At 40.4% G+C, this 20651-nt stretch overlaps 1 protein-coding gene across 13 annotated transcripts in view; it reads right to left on the bottom strand.

Annotated features, from left to right (window-relative positions):
• The window catches only part of EHBP1 (EH domain binding protein 1), a 232705-nt gene that overhangs the window by 5104 nt on the left and 206950 nt on the right, over positions 1 to 20651 (bottom strand). For 8 of the 13 annotated variants that reach the window (XM_075147589.1, XM_075147591.1, XM_075147592.1 and 5 more), the window contains 2 exons: positions 3904 to 4003; positions 2675 to 2748 (listed from right to left, as the gene is read on the bottom strand). In XM_075147589.1, the coding sequence (XP_075003690.1) occupies positions 2675 to 2748; positions 3904 to 4003 (174 nt within the window). Of the gene's footprint in view, positions 1 to 2372; positions 2749 to 3903; positions 4004 to 20651 lie in introns of those variants that run through there. The other 5 variants (XM_075147594.1, XM_075147590.1, XM_075147596.1 and 2 more) reach the window with 1 other exon arrangement.

Genomic DNA, 20651 nt, shown 5'->3' with positions numbered 1-20651 from the left:
TACACGAGCCGGCCAGACAGCCAAAATGCCTTCCCGTGTGCGCAGGTTAAAACAAACCTGGTAACCTATATTTTCTTTGGCCTATGAGGCAAGGATTTCAGGCCTTTCTCGGTCGGAGCAGTCTCGGCAGTGGAAAGAGAGGAACACTTTCTAGCTGGAAGAAGGCAGTGCGTTGGTTCTCTCTTTCTTATCTCTACGGCTAAACGGGGCGGGGGGGGGGGAAGTATGCCTTTTTTACCACCCTCGGCCATTCATGTGTTCCGCGTGAAGTGCCGTAACACTCCAAAAGGCTATTCAGCTGCCTATGCCTCCATTTTAGCGGTTGGCTAAGAGGACACTGTCTCCACATCACTGAACATTATAACGGTCAGCACCTCCAGACGCCAGCGCTGCCCACACGCTGCCTGCGCAGGCAGGGCAGGCCGGCCTCCAATAAACCGCCTTTATCTGCGATCAGCAGGCTGCTACCTTTTGCAAGGCGCTCTCTTTTTTTCCCCCCCCCCACTCCCTGTCATCAACTAGCTAAGTAAATTGGTTGATAGATTTTTAAACAGCACAGTCACGCGTGGAAGAGTTAGAGCAATTTACCAAACAGTAATTATCACCTTTCAAAGACTTTTTTTTTTTTAAGTTCCAGTTTGGGTTGGTGCGTTCTACCTTTCTTTTAGACAAACAAACCGGTCCCGTCCTGTTATATATATTTTTTTTTTCCTGCTCATATATTTCAGGTTTGAAATTGGTGCCGGTAAAAGTGAGATCTGTCTTTTCAAATCTTTCATGGAGCATAAGCGCTCATTAGCAATTGGCTAAATGGCCTCGGAGCAGACAGCGTTCGGCTGTTTGGGCAGCCCATGCTTCTTCAGGGAAATTATATTATTAATGGTGTGGTTTTACTGGTGCTTCCCAAAAAGTGCATCTCTGCACCCCAGCGTATGTCGGACACAGAAAGCGATACAGCGCTGACACACACATCGAGAGGCGAGGTGTCACAAACGTGTATTTTGACATTTTACAGGCATTTTCTTGGGAGAGTTTCTCCTTTAATATGTTTTTTAGGTAAAAGCAGATAGCTGCTAAAACTTCTAGTAAACTAAGAATCTTATTGAGTGTTAAAATGCTAAACACGGACTTTGTTGTATAAATAAAAAGCAAAACCAAAATTCTCCAGCACTTATGTTTTCTTCCTAAACCCCCGTTTACCATATCACCAGTAGCACAGACAAAAAAAAAAAGAAAAAAAAGAAAAGAAAAGAGAACCTTCCTGGGTTTTGGCATCTTCCTCTGAACTTACAAAAAAGAAATTAAAAAAGGACAGATTTTTGTTCAAGTCAGCGTGTGAATGGCATAGGCTGCTAGACAGTCAAAGGTTGCTGCTAGGACGTTCCAAGACAGTAAAACGTATAAGAGGCAATTAAGCATTGAAATTTCAGATTTAAATCCAGTATCTCTTAACTCCTCTCTGGTTTTAGGGTATTTTATGTTTTAAATATTTCATTAGTACGATTCCCAGTTAAACTGGCTTGTCTCTGCAGAAAGCAATGTATATATTTATGACTCAAGTTTATCCAAGAACATAGTGAACGTAGTCTTATGCAAAAAACATAACCACAGATGGAGAGATATGAAAAAGCTACCTGAAACCTGCTGCTTTTTTCCTACAAACTTATGCTCCCAGTGAAGTCTCCAAACTAATTAGAATTGATTTATTATGGATCAGGTACCTTATCAGGTGAAGAAAGAAATTACCATGGACAGTCAAAGGGTTGAGAGGTCAATACAGAATAGCAAAATCAATTTGCATTGATTAGACAAAAGGTCCATTTTACAGAGCCCAAAGGATTAACTTTTAAGCAAACATCTTTGAACTATAAGACAGCATTTGTGACTGAGAGGTATAAGCGGTGCAGCATTAGAAAACACTTAAGATATTTAAATAAGAAAATAATGCAAGCAATGGTTTAAGCTATCTGGATGTTTATTTTTTATTATGAATCATCCCCCGGATTATTGTACAATTCACTTGAAAGCCCTATGGAAAGGATGCAATTGTTTCATTTATCCCGCGTGTCAATCTTCCCATGAGTTTTCATTCAGGTAAGGTGACTAAACTCGGGAGAGTTGCAGAGAAGGGAGAAAATCTGTGCAAAGGATCGCACTAATCCTGGTGTTGCTTGCGATGAAATATTTACTTGGCAGACGTAGTGTTTTACCACCAAAACCGATGAGACTTTTTTTCCCAGTGAGATACTGTTGTAAAACAGATCTGAAACTTTAAAAGGAAGGAGGCTCCCTTCCGTGGGTCACCCCTTCCATTTTCTGCGGCACCCAAAGCAGCGCGATGCTGCAGCAAAGTGAGGAGAGCATTACTGCAACAAAAAATAATAAACCCCGGACAAATATTCTTTACCTCCTCATCACTTTGCTTTCAAAGTTTGTTCCAAGGAGACCATATTTCTTTGTCCCATATCTTGGACTTTTTTCTCCCCCGCCGAATAAAACTTAAGAATGGGATCGTGCACCCAGTGTATTTGCTGTGTGCTACCACTTGAAATGATGTAAATATCGGCATTAATTCTTAACCAGGCTTCAGAAAAGCCTCCATGTTTGGTACTTTCAGGTAGCCACCTTCGGCAGCAAGCATTTCCCTTCCCTCGGTACCCAGCGTTGCTCTTACCTTCAATAGCAAGCATTGCTCTTAGCTCCCGGTTCAGCAGTTCGTAGCGCCTTTCTAGGTCATGTTCTTTTTCCCTAGGCAAGTTGCAAAAGTTCATCAATATGTTAATTACTAAATCATTAAACACTTAAAAGAACCTTTAACTTACATTGATTTTAGGACTCATAACTGACTTTTCTCTTTAACTTTAAGCTACTCCAAACAAATGATACACAAACTTAAAACCTTGCTCAGGTGGCATATTCAGTAACAGGGCCTTTTCATTTTCTATAATGTCGGCTTTAATTCTGTCAATTTAACTCTATTGTGCTACAGGACGTAATTATTTCATATATATCCTTGAAGCGGCTGTTGTGGAATGTCCTAAGTATAAAACATTGCCCCGGATCTAATGAACAAATTCCAGCATCAGCCTATTCACCAAGATAATATGACACTGGAAGTATTATCCTATATACATTCTGCCCTAATGAATAATGAAAATTAGACACGGGATTAGAAAGCTTAATATTTTGAAGGTAGAATATTCTGTCAAGTTCAGACACGGTAGGAAATTTGTGAGCACAGGCTCTTCCCAGGGAAGTATGCAGGCATCTACACTAGGTGGCATTACTGAAAGAAATATAATCAGACTAAAAGAAGCTGGAAAAGAAGCACTGAGGGCAGAAGGCCTCTAAAAATGAGCAGCATCTTCTCCCTTCCTCGCCGGTGCTAGCGAAAAAAGTTTATTTGTCCTTACTTTGCAGTATCGGTGGTATCATCGCACCGTGACTGATTCACTAATATCCTTTCAGCAGTCCGGTGCTGCTGAACTAGCGATGGGATTGAGGATTTCTACGAAGCAGGTAGCGACTTAAATTTTGCTCTCTCTCCGAATAGTCTTCACCTGTCACATCTGAGACACAATCCAAATCTATTTGCGCATTTCTAAAATGTAATTTTATTCTACTGTTGGGCCTTTGAAAATGTAACTCTGCTTAATATTTCTTTAATTTTTTTTTTCACAGCTCTGGCTAATCTTGTGTCATTGCATGCTTCTCATTTTCAAGTCTGAAATATGAGAAAAACAAGTTACTCGATGCGTTCCACAAATCATCCATGCTATTCACTTTTGAGGGAGCATTTTTGAAGACTAATGGGAAGAAAACAAAAAAGTTTTGCATCTCTCTGCTGGGTAAATATTCCAGTAAATCATCCTTTTATAAATACATGTATCTATCCATACTTACAGAAGAGAAAGCTGGTTCATTCGTCTTATTAAGGCATTCTTCTTATTAACCAGCATGAACCATTCCTGCATCATAGCTTCTTCTTCTTCTGTGTTTCTTCCTGCAATCGAAAGAATTTCATTACTTACGTGGCATTTCACAAATTGAACTACATATTTCATTTCAGGTTTTGGAGTATCAGTCTCCAATATCATTGAGCGTTACAAGGCGTACTCTCAAATGGTAAAAATATCATATGACTACAAGTCCTGCCGCCCAATCCTGCTTGCTCCATAAATAAATCTTTGAAAGCAGCCATTCTTCAGCATACAGTTTAGTGTTCTTTATCATGCTGATACCCTGACCTAAATAAACACCTTTTAAAAAGTACCATATCTTTTAAATTCTCCCAAAAGAACTATATTGTTGTGATGTTCCCAATGAAAAAAACCTTGCTGCTAAAAGATGTCTGGTCATCACAGTCTTCCAAACACAAAAACAATCCTTGTGGGCAAGAGCCACTCCACCCATGCAAACCCAGCGCATTCAGGATGACGTGGCAGGGATCAAAGTAGTTGCAGAGGAGATGGTAATCCTGAACCCTCGGCCAAGGCGCAGGCACCTGCTCAGCTTCTCTGTGCTTATGGCCACTCCTCCAGACATGAGCTGGAAAGAGCTGCTCCTCTCCTCACCCACAATCAAAGGGAGCCCAAATACAAATAATTTTGGGGTCCAGGTGCCTAAGGGTCCCCCATGTGTGTATGCATGGACTAGCATTCCTTTCCCCAGCCCGTGTCCATCATTGCCTTCCAGGTAGGATCAGGATCAGGACCCTCCATAGCCTACCTGCAGGCAGTGCTACACTCTACCAGACTCTATAAGACTCCACGTTACCACCTCTGCACCATCAGGCCACGTGGGGAAAAGGCAGATGAGTGCCCAGAAGGCTCCTGACTATCCTTTCCGCGTAGCAGGGTCACTCAGCCAAATTTCACTCTCTCTGAGCTCAGGGACTAGGAGAAACCTCATCAAATTCCTTTGTGGAGACTGTACCTCTGTAGTGACCTGCCATTCTCATCTCTCAAGTGGAGCTGAGGAGTAAAGACTCATTGAATTATGAAACTCACACATTTATTACGGTTAAAATTAACCTGGGAAGAAACCTGGAATAGTGGCAAAGGAGCATGAGCTGGGTCTTCTGAGTACTTCTCCCAGCTTTGATACTGCTTCACTGGGAGACTGTGGGCAGATCTCTGAGTTTATGCACCTTGTGTGTAATATGGGGATATTCACCCGTACCGATCTTGCAAGGGTGCTAAACGTTAATTCTTTGATGTTTTGAAATCTCTGATGCAAGGTGCTGTACACTCGGGGAAGCTATCTTACTAACTTAAACCATAGGATCCCTAGTTGCAGAGAAGCGATTTCCAGCACCAGAAGCTGGAAAGACACCAGAAAAAATACTGTTTTGCTCTAAAAGAAAGCTTTCGATTTCTGGATGGGAGCGTTCGAAATGCTTGCACGTACGTGCCTGCCACGCGCACGTTCACACCCCAATGCCATGGTAGTGTGCAAGCCCAGATCTGCATGGAGAACCACCTCCTCACCTGGCTATGACCCTGCTGTGTGCAAGGGAAGGTCACTGGCCTTCTCCAAACTGTTTGATTCCCCCTGCCGTGGTCTGTGGGCTTGGTGCATCCACAGAAGGGAAGGTAGGGGAGATGAACAGGGGAGTGGGTCAGCTTGGGGTGGGGCTGGTGGACCCACACAGTAAGAAAAAGTTACGCCACTTGGTGTGCTCTTCTTTCTGATATGAGACATGCCCCCACATCCACTTATCACCCCGGGAAGCTCCTGAATGATGTTCAGTTGATGAAACTGTTCCCTGGAAGGGTGCTTTTAGGGTTCACGATTTGCTAGTGGCGAGATGAGAAGGGCAGAGCATCCTAAAGTGGGGATGGCCCCGCAGTCTTTTTCCAAGCAGAAGCAGCAGGGGTCCAGCTCCTGGACGATGGAGCAATGAAAGAAGAAATTTGTCATGTAGAAATGCTCTCCCCCAAGATCTCCAACTTCTGGTTTTGTGCAGAAAATATTACGTCACGGCACTTACAATAATATTCAGCAGTTCAGCACTCCTCCAACGAGGGTTAAAACTTGTAAGTACACTTTGCTGTTAAGTTACAGATCAAAGGTGTTGCTGTATTGGTCCATCTAACAGGGTCTGCTTTTAGAAGTAGATGATAATCAATATTAACAACCTTTCATTGAAATGCACCAAGTAGCTGAAATTTATTTGGGAGAGAGGGAAAGAAAAAGGGGATAGATTGCCTTTTTTATCCTTCCAGAATGACCAGTCTATTCTGTGATGCATGAGATTGCCACACTGCCAGTGAAAAAAAGTTCTCACAACCAGACATACGTGGCCATAGTAACATTTTAATCAATTTATGACACTAAATTTATTGGTTTTGGGGTGGTCTGGGATCTCTGGCTAAAAGATGCCATTATAAATGCAAGCTCTTGCTGCATTTCATTTTGCAAGCCTTGAAAAAGAAATGAGAGACAGAAATGTTTCAAAGGAGTTTGACTCAACAGTGGATCTGAACTTGAAATTCATGCCATGCAATCTCAGGGTAAGAACATAAACTTCTTTCTATTAATGCATTCCTCCTAAATAAAGTTAGTTGCAACATATAATGAGAAAAGATCTAGGTAAAGCTTGGAGATGTCGAAGCAGATCTGAACAGGTGCTTATTCTGATATTGCCAAGCTGACACTGAAACACACGCAATATCCATAGAATAGGCTGGTTTAAAAGTGAGTTAACAAAGTCTTGATTGTTTTTACGGAATTTTTAATCTGTTTTTGTATTCGCTTTGGACCCATGTGATGCCCTGACACCGGTCATGTGATATCGGCTGCGATAGGCACAAATCCCCGGGCAGCAACAAAAGAAGAAAGAGTAAAAAAGAAAAAGCTGAGAAAAAGCTTGCAATTTGGAAAAAGGCCAATTGTACCCTGGCGAAGGCCTTTTTGATCAGTGAAATGACACATGTGTGCAATATTAATAGCAGTCGATGCTGATATTTTATTTGTTGACCGTCAGCTTTTAAATTCTTGCGCATGGAGCTGAAACAGATTCTTCCCAGGCAAGCAAAATAAAGATGAACTACCATATATAAAAAAATGTAAGTAACTCTTTTCAGCAAATACAGTGCTGTTAGCACATTACTTAATTTTTTTTTTTCCCCCCTTTGGTGGAAGGATGCACACGAAACACTTTCAACAAAGAAAAACTGAGTGTTGTTACTGCAGCGATATTGCAAGCTAAACTCACATTTCCATCTTCTAAATAAAAAATTTAGAAAAAGCCTTTCTTCCACACAGTTACACGCTGTAAAACCCTGCTGCTGCTGGGGTTGTTTTTGTTCCCACTTTCCAAGTGTAAAACAAGTATTTAATTGACTTGCTATAAATGCTTGGAAATTAGAATTGGGAAAATACCTGTGTTGTTCTCGGGGAAAAAAAATACTGTACAGATTATTTAAATGAAGCGAAAAACATGTTTGAGAACAAATCGATCCCATGCATGCAAACCTCTTATCTGAGCCACTACAAGATGATGAAAATCTATAAATAGCCCACAGATCTTAAACTTAAATTTTTTTTCCATAATACATGCATTACGCTATTGTTTTTGATAAAAAACAACAACAACAACAACAACAAAACCCTTTTAAAGCTAGTAAGTTGGACCATTACAAATTAATCCTGACTTTAATAACTGGTTAAAGACCCCTTCAGCTTTATAAGTAACAAAAAATATTAAAGCCTGTGATCACAGCGAGCTTTTCTCATTTCTCCTCTAACCATTTGTTATTTAATCCAATACTAGTAATCCAATTTGTCCATCAGACTTTTAAAGGGCAGAATGCAACTTCCCCAGCTTAGACACTTTTCAAAGTACAATATATTTTTCAAATGAATGCTGGATGTTTCATTTTTTCCCCAACTGTTCCTAGCTCTAATGTATGAGGAAAAAAAGAACAAGATGAACATTGTTCGTACTGATTAAGTAAGAGCTCATTAAAGAGCTGTCAGTGCCGTACTTTGAATATGCATGAAGCATATAATCAGATCTAGTACCGTCACTAGAGGAGAATACGGTAAGTACAAAGGATTGATTTAATTACTTAGAGTGGGCTGTGGTGGTAAAGCAGTCTTGTTAGCGCAAAAAGAAAAGGAGGTTGTATTCTGGCACGGTTAGGGGAAAAAGGCAGTTTTAGCTTCTGCCACAATACCTAATCTCAGGATAAAGCACTTTACATTGTAGCTTAAAATGAAGACTGTCAGTTTTCTAAAAAGACCAGAATTCATCTTATCTTGTTTAACCTCACCTGGTTAACTATCTAGCAGAACATATTTATTCTCTTTAACACGTAATTATGCTTATACCTTTTTATCCTATAGTTCAATAATGACTTCTGAAAACAGTCTTCAAATAAGAGCGCATAATGCTGCAAACATCATATCCATGCAAAATGCTCGGTAAGAGATTTGAAAAATGCAGAACCAGAAACTAAGACCAAACAGTAAGTACACGCGCCGTTATTTAAAAAGACAATACAGCTTTTAATGTCGGACTTTATTATTAGATAGGTTCTGAGGAGGATTCGGGCAAGGTTTCTCTAATTTATTTTCTTTTTCCCCTCTTCCTCTCTGCTTGCTTTTTTTTTTTTTTCTTTTCTTTTTTTTTTTTTAATCAATACGTTCTTATTTTATTCTTCCTCTAGGAATCCAGAGGAATTCTCTCACAGCAACTCTCAGTGCCATTTTCTAATTTCATTGTCTGGCTGGAGTGGTGAAGGATGCATGCTCTATTCTTCTCTTCACTTGACATCTACCAGAACCCTCCTCAATGATTAGGAACGAGCCCAACACCAAGCCTGGAACAGCACAAGACACTAAATTCTGCCCTCAGATACGAGAAACTCCTACTGGCTTCTGAGTTGTGATTCTGTGCTGTAATAGCTCCTGCGCAGGATTCAGCCAAGGCTGCAGCATAAAGTTTGGTGATTTTGTCCCTTACTGGGACAATTTTTAATGATGGCCAAATACTGATAGCCAGAATTTTAATGATAGCAAAAAAAAACCCCAAATCCCACCCCAAAACCCTTTCTTTTCTCCTGTGGTTCATCACACATATTCAAATACAATTTTCCTGACTGTTACTCAAAACCAACCTGAGCCAATTTTCATCTACAATGCTCAAGAATTACAAGCATGTTTATGTGTTACCATTTTTGAGAACAATAAAAACAACTAGCTTATTTTAACGTTGTACAGCTTCCGGGCAATTTTTTAAAAATACCTTTTCCTTCACATTCTTCAGGATTTACAAAATGGATTTTTGTTTACACTGTAAGCTAATTATTTGTTAAATATTTAAATAAGAAGCATCTTGACAAATGTCTCTTCTGAATCCATCTGAAAAAACAATTTCTTTTTTTTTTTTTCTTTCCTGCTAAAAATACTTCCAAACCCACCCCTTATGCTCAGCCAGCTATCAGTAAGTATATGTGCCATTAGACCCATTATTTTTAAGCCGTTCGGGCAACTAGTCATTAGATAAACCCAATATGGATTAACATAGTAAAACTGTACATTGCTAAGAAAACAGAGAAGAAAGTGCTACGAAACACTGAATACCACTTAAAAGGAAGAAAAAGCAGCAACGTGCAGGGACAAGATCAGTTTACAGTGTAAATGGATGAACACAGTAACTCCTCTACACTTTATACCGTCGTAAATCTGTCAAGATAAACCAATAGATTAATATTTAAAAAAAAAAATCCTTAAATGTAAATGTATTTAGCTGTTGTGCAAAAATGAATTACAACCTGTGGAAGATAAATAATAAAGGGTTTCTATCAGCATCCCAAGCCAGCCCATTCAATCTGGCAAGAAATAACAGGTTTAAGAAATCACTTTGTATGTCGTCTTAAGCAGTAATTGTTTTTAAATTTTATTTGCACTGCGTATAGTGTGTGTGCCATGGTGTCACGGTTAAACACAGAAAACTCCCCATGTCTCCCCATTTACCTCAACAGAACTACATGAAAAACAACCTACTTAAGACAGAGCCCATTCTTCACCCATTTGCTGATGTTTACACACAGTTTTAAAATAGAATAGAAGAAGCTTTCTTCACTCAACACACTTGGGTGAAGAGGCCAGCAGGAGAATGCCAGCGCATGTGAACTAGAGCGGGGCGAATAACGACAAAAACCGGCCAACTTTGCTCTGCTCCTCTTTCTGGGCTATTTTTTAGTTGACAGAAGCTAGATGACCAGCGAGAGCCATCCAAACACCAGTGAATTCCACAAATTTAACGGTAAGGTCTTTTGAAAACGTACCCCGCCGCCTTTATTTGCCTGCTGAAAAAAAAAGTTGCATTCACCCAATCACAGGGACGAGTTTTTACGAGTTTCTGTATTAGGAGCGAGCGGACAGATTGGCTTGTTTACCTGAAGGAGAACATGAATAGCAAATAAAGAATAGTTCTAGGATGTGTCTCATCTTGTCTCGTAAGAACCTGGGGAAATTCACTGAAATTGAAGGTGGTGTGTTTAAAACCGATAAAAAGAACAATCTTTCCTCAAAGCCTCATAATTTTCCAGTAGAACTCGTCGCCACGAGGCAATGTTGAAACTAAGAGCTCAGCAAGAATTAAAACCAGGTTGAATGTTGAATATGGAAAGGCAATGCTATAGTGATACATATTCAAACAAACAAACAAAAAACCACGGGAGGTAAGAATTGGATCCTCCTGCTTTAGGACATGAGCTAACCTTTAATTTTTAGAGGTTAAATGAAATGTTCCCTGGGGCTAGGTTAGCCTGTAACCGGCCTCTGCAGAGTTTCTTGCCCCTGCCTGGGTTCAACCCGTACCTGTCTCTCTACAGGACAGTGTTCTGGACCAGACCATGGGGCTTATCCACTGTGGCAATTACAGCTTTATGGAAAGGAAACACGGGAAGGGACGAAAAACAACGCCGGGTGTTTTAGCCGACCAACCTCACATCGCTAACAAAGGCTGATGGAAGGTCTCGAACCCTTCGAAGTCAATGGCGGACTTCCCACTGATTTTAATAGTCTTCTCATCTCGCTCACTGTGAACAGCTTATGCACAGACGAGCTCTTGTTTTTAATGCCAGTTACTGAATTTAACACATACTTAAGCAGAAAAGCCTATATTCACAACAGATACTCTCTGTAAAGGAGAGTTACACAAAACCTACTGCAAAATGTGTCCGACACAACTGAAAGCTATGGTGAAGATTTTTAAACAACTAGTGACCCACAATTTTTCACTGAGTGAAACTGAGGCATCCCAAAAGAGACCTATTTTCTGAAAAATCACCCTCCTCTGCTTTCAGAGGACCACCTTTGGTGGACAAGCTCAGAATTTTGGTTAAAATAGTTCTTTAAAGTTCTCAGTGTCAAAACGGAGCCTGGAGGAGGCACTCCGCAGCATGAATGGATGGGCTGCTCCACCTTGAGCTTCAAGCCTCCCATTTCAGATTACCATGCCCAGCTTTCTTCCAGAACACTTCTTCCTTTCACTGAATAAGGATCTCCTCGGTTATTAAAAATCACTGGAAGTGAACAAGAATAGCCACCAAGAGATAAGCAGGATGGGACCGTTGTTTAGATGACACTGCAGAAGAGCTAGCTAGCAGACGAAGCCCTAGCACAATTTTCCGAGCCTGAACTGGATGGGAAAATGCCCAAGGAACATTAGAAAGGCAAATTCATGGCCACTAACTTGCTGTCTGAGAGCAGTTGAGAAGGAGACATTGATGTCCACACAATGGAGTCTCATAAAGGTAGGTAACGACTGCCAAGAATCTGCCAGGCAGAGTTACATTGCAGTGCATTGTCTGACTCTATTTCAGCCCCCAAAAGTACTGTAACCCTAACAAAACGGAGCCGTGGCCAAGGGAATGCCTTTATCACAAGCACACATCAAATTAGCTTAATATCAAGCAGGAAACTTGTAATTTCTTTGGTTTCTGAAGCATAATAAATCAGAGAGGCTATTTAAAATTTTGAGAGCTGTGTAAACAGAAGGTCAGGGTTCTGACCACATCTCAGCACGTGCGAGGATTTATTCTACCTGGAGTGGGACTGACTCACAGGAAGACAAACATTTGTGGCCTGCAGTCTTGGCAACCTAAAATTATCACAGGACTGAAACTTCCACAACAGACGAATTGCCTGAAAGATTGATGATTTTCTCTACATGACAAATCAACACAGTGGCCACCAGAAAATAACAGAAAATCAATAGAAACAGAATGCTTGGGCTTGATAAAGATTACAAATGTATTTTAAATGTGGGACCATCAATCCAGACCAAGAAAACACATAGTTTGTGGCCCTAAATTCAGACAACAAGAGGTGAGATTCCACTGAAACATCTGGAGAGACTCCTGTAAGAAAGTGATGCTTCCTGCCTTGAGGACAGTGCCTGCAAGGATCCCAGCACTAAGCAGAACCAACGCTTGCCCTTTATCACCCTCTGGTATTCTTTGTACCCAAATTTTCTCATGTAGCACAACTTCAGAAGAAGCACGGGCTTGGGAAAAGTATACATCAGACCTTTGCTTGCAGCACAGGAAACACGCACCATTAACCGATACACTCGAACCTTTGAAGCTACGGAAAAAACAGTAGTTCACGCTTGGAAATCCACCAAGAAGGGGATGATGGTCTGGCAGATGAACTATTTCGCTTGCAGGTTGACAAGGAGAGTTGGATGCTTTGTTATGAGTGACAGTAATTCCTCTATGGCTCATAACTACTCCATAGACCAGTTGCCTGTTTACTTGGCAAATGATGGCTGGGTAAGACTCTGAAATGAGAGGCAGTTAACCTTAAAGTCGTTGGATTGTGCTCTACTAGGCAGCATATCATCCCATTTTTACCAAATGTTGCCTTACTTCCTTCAGAACTTATTCTCCCAGAGCTGGGAAGAGGCAGTGGACAGTATAAAATGACTTCTTTAACGGACAGGACTGAATTTAACCCAAGGAACTGCCTGAAGAGAGATGATGGCTGGCACTGAATGTGACCTTGTACCAGTGTTAATGAAGACACCTGCTCTTACTGGGAGTTGGCAGGTTTGTACTTCTGGGATCCAAAGCTTCCCAGTGCTAAATCGGCAAGCTCAGCTAGGTTGAGGTGTCCTGGGGCCCCACAGTTTCCAGTTTTGACAGAAAAGGTGGTTTTGGTGGTAAATGGGAGAAAACCAAGAAAAAATAACAGGACTTTCTGCAGACTGCAGTGGCATCGTGGGTCGGGAGCCCCGGGGCGACCAAAGTGCCTTTCTCCTCGCCTTCTCTTTACAGGCAGGCACTGATTGTAGAGAAAGCTAACTTCCAGGCATAAAGCCAAAGACTATGCCTACCACATGAAAGAGCATTTATACTGCAATACCACAAAGAAAGATGGAAATCAGTTAAAAGAAGCAAGTGTCTGTTGGGTCTTGCAAGACTTCTGGAAGGCTCGCAAGTCTATTCATAGTGCCTGGGGCTCTCCCAGAGTAGCCTCCTGCTATGGGGACAGCGCTGCGCTCGGGCTCTCTTCTGCAAGCTGGCTTCAAGCACTTTGTTGACAGGTTCTTTTAAGACAATGATGAGGCTACAAACCAGGGAAGTGCATGGAGAGGAGGCCAACTTATCATTCAGTCCTTCCAGCCAATGGCAATTCTGTGTTACTTTGAGAAAAAAATTAAATATGGTCATTGTTGCTGGTGAGCTGCTTTAATGAACTTGGCCTGGGAAAGCTAAACACGAACACTGCCCATGTCTGGTCTTGGAAAGGTCTCCTCCTGGGAACTTCTGCCTACCAACACACAGATCTAAGACTGAAGAGACGTGGTGAGTCAGAACTGTGAACTCCAGGGTTTGGCATGGTGTGTTCCTTCTGTGGGAGCTTCTCAGCTGTAGAAATGCTGGGTATTTGGAAAAGTATGGTCAGATGGTCTTCCTTTACCAAAAAATCACTTCACAGGAGCTGCTAATGGAGATTGGAGAGGGAAAAGTTTGCCAGTAAGAGACTGTGGAGGCAACATGACAGAAGAGAAACTGGAGAAAGGTTGACAAGCCTCAAGGATTCAAGAAGTTCTCAATCGCTCAAAATGCATAACTCTGGCAACTACAAAACCAATACTTGTGCAGAAATTTGTGTGTGAAAGGGACAGATCTGGACCCTGAAGGCTCACATCAGAAAAACAGCTTACTAGTGTGCCAGTTTATTTGCATTCACAAATTTTAATGAATGGCTTTGCACTGCATGGATTCAGTACTAGCAGGCATTTCTACAGATCAGCCAAGTCACACTTGGATGCAACGTAGAAGCACAGTTACCATATCGTAAACGAGACCTCGATCATCATGTTGTTGCACTTCTTTCACCCAGGCTTTTGGTAGTTGCCAAAACTCCCATTACCATAATCCTGGCAGCAAGTTAACATGCCTGAACACTGGAGAGTGAAGCATCTCATCAAGTGCTTTACAATATTGCTGCTTCAGAAAAAGCAGTAACTACCATTGCATAGTTTTGTGAACTGTTAACATGTACAATAAAAATCACTGACTCTTGCGCTCAGTGTCAAAAACCTTTTCTTCTGTCCAACACAAATTGCTATTAGTAATATCCTTCGAGCCTCCTAATCGTTAGGTATTTCCGACAGGGAATGCTCACAAACTAGCACCAGCAAAAACCCAAACCAGTGTCACATACGTATCATTCACATATTCAGAATTTTTTGAAACACTTTCCCTCACTTTTTATGCTGAATGTAAAAAGGTAAATGGTAAAGATGTTGTTTTCAGCAATACTTTTAGATTTTCTATCTTGCCAGAACTGCCGTTGTTACACCGTCCTTTCCCTTGCCATCCTTCGGCATGTGCATCTTTGTCTTTCACAATATGGTTGGACAACTCTCTACCACCTCGTGGTTTGGCAGTTTTCAGTTCACCTGAGATTAAATACACTGAGCTAAGCAAAACAACTGTATATGGAAAGCAAGGCTGGCAAACGGCTATAAAACTTACGGTGTTATTAATTCATTCTTTCTGATTTAGGCGAGATACAAAAATGTGAAAAGACCATGATGATTTCCCTGTCTAGCTACAACTTTCTCCTTACGTACATGCACCGATATTTTTCATACTCTCTGCTTGCGAGCCTGAAGACGGTAACAAAAACAATTTTTAAACTGAGTTAATCTCTCAGGGAAAACTGAACATTCATCATTTTCCTCCCCAAGCCCTGACACTGGTGAATACAAATCTGCATTTACTTTTGAGAATTCCAAGGAGAATTGCAAATTCAATTGTTTTTAAAAGACAAAACTTGGCTTAGGGAGTAGGATGCCTCCTCCAAGCTTACCCCTCCCTCCCCCAGTGCAAATTTGTGTTACAGACTGGACGAATCCAGTAAGAAGCATTCAAGACAGTATAATACAGACTGGTAAATACAGCTCGATAATCGGGTTTCTGAAGGTGCAGAGCATATAAGGGATTTATTTTTGATAGTGAATCTATACACATATACATCATCAAGCCCCCATTGAGAAGCAGACCACTCCAAGTGATTAATACAGCTCAAGGGGGCAGATAAGAGATCAATGACAAAAATCACCTGGTAAAAAAAAGTAAAAGGTGTTGCATTAAAAGGGCTTTTGCTTTGCATGTGAAACAATACTGAGAAACCTGTATTTTAGCACTTGTACTCAACAAGCACTCCAAAGTATGCCGGGATGAGAACAGAAACCCATCCTTTCTAATAATCTTGTGACAAAAGCTAAAAGACATCATCCTATTAACTAGTGATCTCAACTGCTAATGCAGAGTACTTCCTGGTGCCTTTTATGTAGAATGCCGCTATTAAAAAACCACTAAACATTCACTGTGAACAACACAGAATCATTCATCTTTTATCAGCATCTCTTGTTAGAGGAGTATGAGAGGGGCTGAAGGTGTCATTGATATTATAGAGTGGAAATTAATCAGAAATTTTTCTCATATTTTCCTCATCACACTCATTTACTTTTGTACAAATTTCCCCCTGCTAAAAAGTTCATACCCAGCCCCCTGTTGTACGCTTTTAAGTTGAGAATATTCAACGAGTGCGTCAACTGAAAGGCACCAGGTCCTAACACAAAAAGCATTCGAAATTCTCATTTAGTTGTCTTTATTTTGCTAGCGCCATGTGGTCCTTGAAGATGTAGAAAACACGGGAAGCCGAGTAAAGATCAGAGCAAGCTCATTAGCATTCTGACAAAATTGGAGTGGTGGAGATGTATAGTTTGCCTAGTTTGTCGTTTTGAAAGCTACCGGTGGTAAGCTTTCTATTTCATTGTGCTTTTGTCTTTTTTGGGGGTTTTCAACGCAGCGGGGTGGTTGTTAGCCTAGGTTTTCACAGTGCATTGTGGGAACCTTGCCTGCACATTCAGCCTATATAGTATCATTCGAGTTCAAGTCAAAAAGTTTTTTTTCTCCTATTTATTTTCATAATCACCTATGCTCATGCATAATTGTCATCTGGCTGTCAAAACCCATCCTGCCCGACACCTGGTTTATAAAGTTTAAAAAAAAAAAAAAAAAAAGAACAAAAACCCCTAAATAAAATACACTCTGAGCTGTATTTAAAAATAAAACCTTTTAAACATGTCGCTAGTTTTCTTCAAAAGAGAAGATAAGAAGAAATTAATTTAAATTCCACTGTTTACAATAAACTAGAAATGAATTTGAGACAGATCCAGTTGATTAGAATTCAAAAGAGACTCTTTCACCGTATAAGATCCCCAATTCTATTTCAGAGCCTCTTGAAGGAAAGATGGGTTTATGCTCCAGAATTATGTAAATAACAAATTACCTCTTAGAAGACCTAAAGAAGTTATTACTCTGGTCATTTGATTTTTTTTTTATTATTTTTTTTTTTAAACATAAGGCTCACTTTGAAAGGCTAAAAGGGCTACATTAATGCTGCTATTCGACATGAATGTTTCCAAGTTGCAATGAAATGGATAAAGGTCTTTTTGGATGAATTTATCTGCTAAATCCTTGTGGTTGCCCTCCTATCTGGAATGATGACCCAAAAGAATGTCAACAGCTCATTTCCCAGAGAGCTGGAAAGACTTACTACGCAAGCCATAATCTGCACGTTCTCAAAGAACCGTTTCAAACATTACATTTCACAAGCTGTTTAAAGAGATTTTTTATTTTTCTCTCATCTCCACTATCCTACCAGTACTTTGGACATCAGTGCTTCGGAAATTAGGGCTTTAACAAAGTTGAAACGTGACTTTTTACACGTATTGTGTTGGTGGGTCGTGCATACGTGCACACGCGTACACGCACCGTGCAACACGTGAGTGCCCACGGATTCCCACGCGCTTCAAATTCACATCGCTAAATTCTAGCTGCGCTATGGCAGGGACAAGTAAATGCTAAGAATCCAAATACATTAAGTCACCCCTAATTTAGTCATTGGATTTTTTTAATATAATGTGTGTCAAGCTGCCAAAATCGCAGATATCCTTTTAGTAGGAAAGGATAAAACCCGGCTTGAAAGGAGTTACAATGGTCTAGATTCGGATACAGTAAATTTTACAATGGAGTGGGGATTAAAGATTTATTTACTTAGCAAGGGGGAAAGGATAAACAAATATTAAGAGAAAGAGCCGCTTTATACAAAACCTTCAAAATTCTTTCTTTTTGTCATGCGCTTGGATAGCATCGTTATGTTTGTCAAAACAGCCCTAGAGCTGCAGCCAGCCTCTGCTGATCAAGAAAAGCAACCGGTCAGGCCAAAGAAGGAACACTGGTCTTTAAAAACAAAAAAAAAGTACAAGCAGGTAAGTGCCTGAAGGCAGAAAGCTCTGAGATACCCCCATAGCCGTGTGGATTGACAGATCTAAATTTTTCCATCATATTTAAAATCTAATTTCATTCTATGCCCTTGTGAAATACTTGGAATTTCATCACAGGAGATGTTGCAACATTTACGCTATACATGAAGGACTATATTCCCTCCCCAACTAAAACCAACCCCCCAACCCTGAGAATTAAATAGCAGGCGTTATTTTAAGCTTAACAAAAGGCAGAATTTTGCCAGCTCCGAGGTGGCACCTTTATTTCAAATCTGCTTTTAATCACTCAGTTCCTTTTCACTCAGGTTCCAACTCCCAGCAGAGGCAAATAACCTGAAGACTGTTATCCGCCCGACAGTAAAGGCGACTGAATTATTTTCTATACTTTGCAATGTGCTTATAGCTGCAAAATTATTTATCTCCTTCACTGCATTCTACTACGAAAGTTTCCTCCAGAAGAATCGCCAGGACCAGCCATATCAAATTAGAGGGCAGTCAGGAGTGTCTAAGTCCAGCTTTAAAACAAATATCATAACAATTACTTAGCCATATGGAAAATAGGGTATGTCTTTCCTGAAAGCTTTTATACATTTTCTATCTCAAATTTCAACTTCATTAGAAACTATTTCTGACTAGCAAGCTGCAAGATTGCTAAATATCTAACTGTTAACTCACCATGAAGAAAGAGACTTTTTTGAATGGCAGAACTTTTCCAAGATGCAAATGAACAATAATCTAATTTCGAGAGTAAATTAACTGAAGGATTCATTTTAGTATGTTTCAAAGTCTCCGAAATTAAGTGGCAGTTGCAACCTATGCAATACACACACATACACGCGCCCACGCTCAGGCACACATGGTAACACAGCACCCCCGCTACACCCAACTCCCATCTTCAGAAGAACTCACATTGTACTTATGTTTAGGTTCCTATGACTTAAAGGCCAGATGTTTCACAAATGACCAACAATTGGAGGTTAGAATAAATTAATGACTGATTTCTGAGCTTTGATGGAATTAAGCATACTTCTTTTCTCAATGTGCCATGTGAATGTTCGCCCGTTAAACTTTTTTTTTTCTTTTTTTTTTTTTCTGACAAGTGAGGCCACCCGGCAGAAAACAACTGATGCAAAACCCAAGAGTAATCCCTCTGTTTAGTTCAACACTGTGGTTAGCCTTAACACTGCCTCTATTATCCAATGGATTTAGAGAAACTTTCATTTATTTGTTGGCCTCAGTCTTCCAACTTTGTTGCCTTCTTTAAAGGACCCAAGACCCATTCCTATGTAAATACATTTGCATAGGGCCACAATGAAACTTTCTGGGACTCGGATTAAACTTGCAGAACTAGATAGCTGCGCTGCGCATATTTGTGATCTTCACGTAAGTACTTTCACAAATACATACGAGTAAATGAAGCTGATGTCAACTCTCGCTACAGGAACGCCTGGAGTTTAAAAGAAACGCTCCGTCGCAAACTACGTACCAAAGCCCCGAACTCTGAAACAACTGGCAGACACAGCGCCCGATGTGAAATTACAATATATATAATGAACAAAAAGTCCTTTTCATTTAGGAGCTGTTAAGATCAGCACTTTATTTGCTGCAAAATGTCATCGTCTCTCCTAACCTGTTCCTGTTGCGGCAGGACAACAGGATCCCTGTTGTAAAAGTGATGATTCATAGCTCCTTGGTTTTTCACTTGTTTTTTTTTCTTGCTGCCTCTGTTTATAAGGAGTACCTGAGGTATAATGTATTATTATATACTGTACACAATACGGCCTTCTTGCAGCCAATTCAAACACAAAGCTTTGCATCTAGCAAGTCTATTAGGAAACAGCACCAGGATTAATCCCTGCAATTACAACCCTCAAAAAATGCAGGTGGACACTCAGTACAATTTCGCCATTCCCACATACAAAATGCCAATACCTTAAAGGTTTATGTTCTGTAACAGAGGCTAACTAAGGACTGATTTTGTAATTTCACTGGCACTGAGGACTGTGGGCCAGGAATTGCAACTGAATAAATTCTTTTGGTATGCATTTAAGGAGATAACAACTTCTTCCTTGTTTTGCAGAACAGTCTGTTTTATCTAGTTTAAAAAGCTTTGTAATATGTAACTTTAAAAAAAAATCATATTATAGCGTTATTCAAGTCCACCACTACAATGATTAAAAAAATGAAGCCAAATATATCAAACTTAATCACATACAAAAATGCACTAGCCACTAAAAAATGACTTGCATAACAGGAAGCGTGTTAATGAAGTCACTGGCATAAATCATAAACCAATTCTGATTTACACTTTATTTTCCTTATTCCTGACTGTAGGGTGAGTCTCTGCTGCCCCGTGTAAATACCATATACAAACCCAATTTCTCTCGTTGGACTAAGCACATCAATACAAAAGCAAATGAACTACCAAAGTGCCCTAATTAACAATTTTGCAAGTGAATGCAGACATCAGTGCCACACTGCAGCCATTAAAGTCTATTCCTTGCCATATCTGTTTCTGTTAACATTTCAATAGACCAATTAAATGACCTTTCCCCCCCTCAAACTCAATTAAGCTATTTGAACATCAATTGATAACTTACCATGTATTTATGCAAAATGTGCAAGCAAGAGATTCATTTTTTCAATCCTAATGATGTTTTGAAGAAGAGAAAACTATCTTAACTATCCTGTCCTGGTATTCCATGGAGAGGGGGGCCAGGGATGGGATTGCCTCCCAGGGGAGCCTGGTGGGCACGTTGACATTGTGGCAGGCGGTTTGGAGAAAGCAGGTGTGAGGCAGATATTCTTCTTCCATGCCATTTGG

Source organism: Calonectris borealis, chromosome 3 (genome assembly GCF_964195595.1).
Source record: "Calonectris borealis chromosome 3, bCalBor7.hap1.2, whole genome shotgun sequence".
In the NCBI taxonomy this organism is placed as follows: domain Eukaryota; kingdom Metazoa; phylum Chordata; class Aves; order Procellariiformes; family Procellariidae; genus Calonectris; species Calonectris borealis.
This window is presented reverse-complemented; position numbering and strand designations above follow the sequence as displayed.